Genomic DNA, 8,015 nt, shown 5'->3' with positions numbered 1-8,015 from the left:
CTAATCTGCTGTTAAGCACTTCAAGTGCATTCCAGAAATTGTACTTTTCATCTATGGAAATTCTGTTTGGTTCTTGCTATATATCTTCCATCTCTCTCTTCATTACGTTCATTATGAAATTACGAACCATATTTATGATAACTATATTTTAAAGTTCTTGTCTTCTGCTTATTATATCATCTCTGTCATTTGGGGGATTGTATGGATTTTCTTCTGATTATGAATCACATTTAAATGTTCTTGGCATTTCCTGTTATTTTTTATTAGATGCTGGGCATTGTGAATTTTACATCTGTTTTCTGAATTTTGTTGTCTTCTATTAAAGGATGTTGAGTTTTGATTCAGCAAGTAGTTATTTGTGAATCTGTTCCATGGTTTTGAGGCTTGTTTTAAAATTTTATGGTGATTTTGGAGGAGCTTTTTATCTAGGACTACTTTTTATTTACTCCTAAGAAGTGACTCTTTGGGGGGGTCTCTACTGAGAGCCCAAGTGTTGATGTGGCCTTTCTACTCAGGTTGGTCAGTCTCATGGGAACTCTAATTGTTCAGCTCACAATTCTTTAGTAGCAGTTCTTTTCTTAGTCTTGTGGAATCTCACCCTACGTGTATACAGTTTAATATTTAGCCAAAGCCTCAAGGATCCTATGAAAATTTCTGGAGTTCTTTCTCTTCTCCAGTACTCCACTCTAAAAATTCCAGCTGCCCAGCCTCCCTGAATTCTGATCTCTGTTTTCTCAATTTATAGAGACTGTTTTTTTCTACCTGAGTTCCCCCATACTGTGTGGCATTCCAGAAAGTGTCTACAGGTAGAAAGCCAGGACAATTATAGAACTCACCTTATTCATTTCTCTTTATTTTATGGATTACAATATTATATCTACTGTCCAATGGATAAAAATGTTTGTTTCATGTGTTTTTTCCCAGTTTTCCAGTTGTTTAAGTTGAGAGAGGACAACTTGATACTAGTTGTACTCTTGTGGCTTAAAATGGAAGTCTGTGATGTCTTTTGACAAATAAAAGTTCATCATTTAAAAGAAGCCATATTTTTAATATTTCCCTTGATCATTTGTACTTTTTATCTTAGGTAAGAAATCGTAGGCCAGGTGTGGTGGTTCACACCTGTAATCCTAGCAATCTGGAAGGCTGAGGCGGGTGGATCGCTTAAGCTGAGGAGTTCAAAATCAACCTGAACAAGAGTGAGATCCTGTCTCTACTAAAAATGAAAAAACTGAGGCAAGAGGATCACTTCAGTCCAAGAGTTTGAGGTTGATGTGAGCAATGATGCCACGACGTTCTACCAAGGGCAACAAAAAAGAAAGAAAGAAAGAAATCCTATATTACATCCTAAAAGTTTTGTAATCTGCTTTTTTCATTAGATCTATAATCCGTTGATAAGCAGCTTGTATATAATTTTTTATGAATAATGAATTGTCACCAAATCATTCAATGAAAAGTATACCTTTTCCCTATTGATTTGCAATGCAACCTCTTCTAGAAATAAGATTTTTATACACATGGCTCTGTTTCTGGGGCTTTTCTTATGTTAAGTCAACTTCTTTGTCCCTAGGCCATATTTCACACTCTTAATTGTTAGCACTTTATAATATTCTGAATTTCTAGAAAGACAAGTTCTCCCATTTTATTCTTTTTCAAACAAGAGTGTATGGGCAATTCTTAGCCATTTTCACTTCTATATAAGTTTAAAAATCAATTTTACAAGTTCTAGACTATACCTGTTAAGCTTTTTATTGAGAGTACATTGAATCTATGGATCAACTAAAAGACAATAGGTTTCCTTTATAATATTGAGTTTTGTAGTGGTTTAAAATACATGCCAAAACTCACCATTTCCTTCAAAGGCGGCCAGTTCTTCTCCCCTGAAGTGTAGGCTTGACTTAGTGACTTGTTTCTATGAGAAAAAAGCAGAAGTGACAGTGTATGTATGACTTCAGAGACTCTCTTTTTTGTATTATTTATTCTGAAAGAAGCCAGCTGTCAGGTTGCCACATAAAAAGACCTATGTGGTGAAGAAACTGATGCCTCCAGCCAACCGTAGTGAGGAAATGAAGCTTCTTGCATGCAGCCATAAAAATGAGCTTGGAAGTGGATCTGCTAGCTCCAGTCAAGCTTTCCAATCACTATGTCCTCAGCTGATATCTTGATTGTAACCTCACAAAAGACCTTTACCAAACCACACAGCTAAGCTTCTCTTGAATACTTGACACACAGAAACTGTGAGAAAATGGATCTGTTGTTTTAATGACTATATCTGGGGTAATTTATAATTCAGAGATAATTATATATAAATGTCCATATCTTTGAATATTGTATGACTCTTCATTTTATTAATCTTCTTTAATGACATTCAATAAAGCTTTGTAATAATTTCCATAAAACTCTGTTGAAATCATTCCTAAATACTTTAAAATTATATTGCTATTGTAATCTTCTCTTTTATCTTCTGATGAAAAGAAACACGATTAATTTGGGTATGTTTATTTTGTATTCAGCAATTGCAAAACTTAACCTGCAAATGATCTGGAGTTTTCCACATAGACAATCATGTTATTTGTGAATAACAAATGACTATCTTCGGTCTTCCCTTCCAATTCCAGTATTTGCTGGCTAGTATCTCTACTATAATGATGAATAGAACTACAGACAGTAAGAAAGTCTTTTCTTACATATGATTTTTAAAAGAATACATTTGTCATCATTAAGTATAAGATTTACTGTAGTTGCTTTGTAAATATTCCTTTTTTTTTTTTTGCAGTTTTTGCCTGGGGCCAGGTTTGAACCCACCACCTCCAGTATATGGGGCCAGCACCCTACTCCTTGAGCCACAGGCACCACCATCTTTTTTATTTTTTTATTTGACACAGAGTCTCACTATGTCACCCTTGGTAGACTTCCATGGCGTCACAGCTCACAGCAACCTCAAACCCTTGGGCCTAAGTGGTTCTCTTGCCTCAGCCTCCCAAGTAGCTGGGACCACGGGCACCTGCCACAATGCCTGGCTATTTTTTGTTGTTGTTGTTGTTGTTGTCATTGTTGTTTGGCAGGCCCTGGGCTGGGTTCGAACCTGCCAGCTTTGATGTATCTGGCCAGCACCCTAGCCGCTGAGCTACAGGCGCCAAGCTTCTTTGTAAATATTCTTTATAAGATATTAAGGAAGTTTTCTTCTATTTCTTGTTTACCAAGCTTTTTATCATGAATAAATATTGAATTTTATCAAATGCCTTTTATATGTCTATTGGCATGGTTATATAACATTTCTCCTTCAGTCTCTTAATTAACAACATTAATTGATTTTCCTCTTATTAAAAAATCTTCTCCTGTGGCTCAAAGGACTAGGGCACTGGCCCCATATACTGGAGGTGGTGGATTCAAACCTGGCCCCGGCCAAAAACTGCAAAAAAAAAAAAAAAAAAAAAAAAAACTTACATTCTTGACTTATTAATTTCTGAACCAACTATGTCTCAATTTTGGAAGCAAAAAAGAGAATTCAATACTTAACTCCCCCCGAAGTGGTTAACCTATCTGACATATGATTATAAGTTAGGAAGCAGAGAAACATAATGGATTTTTCATTTTATATGTATTCCTAAAACAATTGTATTTAGCATCAATGGCCTGAACTACTTTAAAGGGGAATTTGTTCCAACTATATGACATTCTGGAAAAGGGAAAATTATAGAGACAGTAAAAGAAAAGTGGTTACGAGGGTCTGAGGAGAGAAATGAGTAGGCAGAGCACAGAGGGTATATAGGGCAGTGAAACTATTCTGTATGATACTATAATGGCGGATGCATGTTATTATAAATTTGTTAAAACCCATAGAATATATAGCACCAAGAGTGAAACTTAATGTAAACTTCGGACTTTGGGTGATAATGATGTGTCAATATAGATTTATCGATGTAACAAATGTCCCATTCTGGTGGGGGAGGTTGCTAGTGGGAGAGGCAAGAATTATATGGGAACTCTCTGTACTTTTCACTCAGCTTCTATTGTGAACCTGAAACTGCTCTTAAAAACTTAAGTCTAATGAAAGAAAAGGAGATGGAGAAATTTGGTTCCAATTTCAAGTTGGAACTACATCTTGGAGTGATTAATGGGCCCTGGGTTTATCCCTAGAACTGACACATACTGAAACAAGCTTGAAATATGCTTCTATACTTTTTTATTTTGTAAAAGATAGAATGGGATGGAGGGGAATGGGAGGAAAATGTAAACCATTTTGAATAATACATTTCCATGATTTGAAAGTTTAACACTACATTATTATTGAAAAAGATTCATCCTTGCAAAAGCCTGCTATGGGCGAGAATTGTTTTGATTTGTATTGCTTTGGTTCTCAAGAAAAGAGAAACAATTGTAAGTAACAACCTACTCAATGCCACAGATAAATTAGGGTTCCCAGATTTTGTGATATCGCATACATGAAATTATATTTTAAGACTGCAATCACAATATAAGTCTCTCTGACTGGATATACCTGTAATCCTAGCAATCTGGGAGACTGAGGTGGGAGGATCACTTCAGCTCAGGAGCCCAAGACCAGCCTGAGCAAGAGCGAGACCCCATCTCTACTAAAAATAGAAAAATAAGCGGGGCATTGTGGTACATGACTGTAGTCCCAGTTACAGGGAGGCTGAGGCTGGAGTATTGCTTGAACCCAGGAGTTTAAGATTGCTGTGAGCTAGGCTGACACCATGACACTCTAGCCTGGGCAACAGAGTGGGACTCTGTCGCAAGAAAACAAAACAAGCCCCTTCTCCCCTGCGCTTAGTGATGAGAGAGCGGTTGTGTGCTCCCAGCGCAGAACACACATTTATTATTTTTTTTTAATCCAAAAATAATCATCAAAAAAAGTCTTTTAAAAAATCTCCCCAAATTTACCAAAAATCTGCGTCTCTCCCGCCGGAGACTTTTATTTTTTTCTGCCTCTTTTATACAATAACCCGGCGAAGCAGCCGAGAGCAACCCGCCCGCAGCCCCGCAGCCCCGCAGCCCCGCAGCAGCTCCGAGAGGGAACCAAGAGACCGAAATCTGCCCGCGGCCCGGACCGACTACGCCACCCTTGCTCCCAGCCGGCAGCCAGAGCCGGCGGACCGACCCGTTCTGCTGCCGCTAAACAGTTTTTGATTCCGGGTGATTTTTATCCCTCTGCGCTTTCTCCCGCTCCCTTCCCCCTCCAGCTCCGGCCTGATGTCGCAGCACTCGCTCTCCTCCTCTCTCGGGAAGGTCGCGGCCTGTGGCCCGGCGGACAGCCGTGAGGAGATGAACCCCAGCGCTTCCAGCGACTCCATGGCCTCTCTCTACGTGGGGGACCTACACCCCGATGTGACCGAGGCGATGCTGTACGAGAAGTTCAGCCCGGCCGGGACCATCCTCTCCATCCGGATCTGCAAGGACATGATCACCCGCCGCTCCCTGGGCTACGGGTATGTCAATTTCCAGCAGCCGGCAGACGCCGAGCGTGCTTTGGACACTATGAATTTTGAGGTCATTAAGGGCAAGCCAGTTCGCATCATGTGGTCTCAGCGTGATCCATCACTTCGCAAAAGTGGCGTAGGAAACATATTCATTAAAAGATTGGACAAATCCATTGATAATAAAGCACTGTATGATACTTTTTCTGCTTTTGGGAACATCCTTTCATGTAAGGTGGTTTGTGATGAAAAAGGTTCCAAAGGCTATGGATTTGTACACTTTGAGACACAGGAAGCAGCTGAAAAAGCTATTGAAAAAATGAATGGGATGCGTCTAAACCAACGAAAAGTCTTTGTTGGACAGTTTAAGTCTCGTCAAAAAAGAGAGGCAGAACTCAGAGCTAAGGCAAAAGAGTTCACCAATGTTTACATCAAGAATTTTAGAGAAAACGTGGATGAAGATTTTCTTAAGTTTCACTTTGGCAAGTTTGGACCTGCCGTAAGTGTGAAAGTAATGACTGATGAAAGTGGAAAATCCAAAAGATTTGGATTTGTAAGCTTTGAAAGGCATGAAGATGCACAGAAAGCTGTGAATGAGATGAATGGGAAGTTTTTCTATGGAAGTCGAATATATGTTAGTCGAGCTCAGAAAAAAGTGGAACGTCATGCAGAACTTAAGCGCAAATTTGAACAGATGAACCAAAATAAGAGCACCAGATACCCGGGTGTTAACCTTTACGTGAAAAATCTTGATGATGGTATTGATGATGAATGTCTCCTGAAAGAGTTTTCTCCATTTGGTACAATCACTAGTGCAAAGGTTATGAATGCAGGTGGTCGCAGCAGAGGGTTTGGTTTTGTATGTTTCTCCTCCCCAAGAGATGCCGCTAAAGCAGTTATAGAAATGAATGGTAGAATTCTGGCCACCAAGCCATTGTATGTATCTTTCGCAATGAGCAAAGAAGTGCGCCAGGCTCACCTCACTAACCAGTATATGCAGAGAATGGCAAGTGGAGGAGCTGTGGCCAACCCTGTAATCAACCCCTACCAGCCAGCGCCTCCTTCAGGTTACTTCATGGCACCTATCCCACAGACTCAGAACCGTGCTGCATACTATCCTCCTAGCCAAATTGCTCAACTAAAACCAAGACCTCGCTGGCCTGCTCAGGGTGCCAGACCTCATCCATTCCAAAATATGCCGGGTGCCATCCGCCCAGCCACTCCTAGACCACCATTTAGTACTATGAGACCAGCTTCTCCACAGGTTCCACAAGTCATGTCAACACAGAAAATGGGTCCACGTCCTGCAGCTGCTGCGACTGCAGCTACTCCTGCTGCTGTGACAGCTACTCCTGCTGCTGCTACTCCTGCTGCTACAGAGGCTACTCCTGCTGCAACAGAAGCTGCTCCTGCTGTGACAGAAGCTACTCCTGCTGCTACAGAAGCTACTCCTGCTGCTGCTACAGAAGCTACTCCTGCTGCTGCTACAGAAGCTACTCCTGCTGCAGCTACTCCTGCTGCTGCTACAGAACCTACTCCTGCTGCAGCTACTCCTACTGCTGCTACAGAAGCTACTCCTGCTGCTGCTACTCCTGCTGCTGCTATAGCAGCTACTCCTACTGCTGCTACAGCAACTACTACTACTGCAGCTACAGCAGCTACTCCTGCTGCTGCTACAGCAGCTACTCCTGCTGCTGCTGCTACTGTTGCTGCTACCGCAGCTACTCCTGCTGCAGCAGTTACTTCTGCTGCTGCTACTCCTGCGGTAGCTATTCCTGCTATCCGCACCGTTCCACAGTACAAATACACTGCGGGAGTCCGCAGTCCTCAGCAACATCTTAATGCACAGCCACAAGTTACCATACAACAGCCTGCTGTTCATGTACAAGGTCTGGAACCTTTGACTGTTTTCATATTGGCATCTGCCCCTCCTCAAGAGCAAAAGCAAATGTTGGGAGAACGGCTGTTTCCTCTCATTCAAGCCATGTACCCTACTCGTGCTGGTAAACTCACTGGCATGTTGTTGGAGATTGATAATTCACAACTTCTTCATATGCTTGAGTGTCCAGGGTCTCTCCGTTCTAAGGTTGATGAAGCATTCGCTGTACTGCAAGCCCACGAAGCTAAAAAGGCTGCCAAGAAAGCAGTTAACACTGCCACTGGTGTTCCAACCATTTAAAATTGATCAGGAACCACAAAAAGAAACTCGTGTTTCACTGAAGAAAAATATCTAAACATCAAAAAACATAAATATTATGGAAAGAAAACATCGTAAAATGTAAAAGAAATTTTAAAAAGGAAAGGAAACTTTGAACCTTATGTACTAAGCAAATGCCAGGTCTAGCAAATAAAATGCTAGCCCTAGATTACTTTTTGATTTAAAAACAACAGAAAAATAGTAAAATGTAAAAACAAATGAATGTTTATAGACCCTGGGAGAAAGAATTGTCAGCGAAGTACAACAATTTAAAGCATTGGACTCAGCACCCGTAGCACAGTGGTTTGAACCTGGCCCGGGCCAGCTAAATAACAATGACAACTGCAACAAAAAATAGCCAGGCAGTGTGGCAGGTGCCTGTA

At 40.9% G+C, this 8,015-nt stretch overlaps 1 protein-coding gene across 2 annotated transcripts; it reads left to right on the top strand.

Moving 5' to 3' along the window:
- The first annotated feature begins 4,955 nt into the window (after positions 1 to 4,955).
- LOC128578221 (polyadenylate-binding protein 1-like) lies at positions 4,956 to 7,705 on the top strand. 2 transcript variants are annotated; one of them, XM_053580757.1, is made up of 2 exons: positions 4,956 to 6,736; positions 7,115 to 7,705. In XM_053580757.1, the coding sequence occupies exons 1-2, from the start codon at positions 5,212 to 5,214 to the stop codon at positions 7,612 to 7,614; spliced, it is 2,025 nt and encodes a 674-aa protein (XP_053436732.1). In that variant the 5' UTR covers positions 4,956 to 5,211; the 3' UTR covers positions 7,615 to 7,705. The 2 variants fall into 2 exon arrangements, with proteins under 2 accessions (XP_053436732.1, XP_053436733.1); XM_053580758.1 differs by having other exon boundaries at positions 4,956 to 6,761; positions 7,203 to 7,705.
- The last annotated feature ends 310 nt before the right edge of the window (positions 7,706 to 8,015 follow it).

Source organism: Nycticebus coucang, chromosome X (assembly GCF_027406575.1).
Source record: "Nycticebus coucang isolate mNycCou1 chromosome X, mNycCou1.pri, whole genome shotgun sequence".
In the NCBI taxonomy this organism is placed as follows: domain Eukaryota; kingdom Metazoa; phylum Chordata; class Mammalia; order Primates; family Lorisidae; genus Nycticebus; species Nycticebus coucang.
This window is presented reverse-complemented; position numbering and strand designations above follow the sequence as displayed.

Excerpts from the sequence above, each read along its gene's own strand:
- LOC128578221 (XM_053580757.1), top strand. The coding sequence starts at position 5,212 with ATGTCGCAGCACTCGCTCTCCTCCTCTCTCGGGAAGGTCGCGGCCTGT. Across the intron at positions 6,737-7,114 it reads AACACAGAAAATGGGTCCAC|CAGCTACTCCTGCTGCTGCT; the intron begins GTCCTGCAGCTG and ends CTGCTGCTACAG.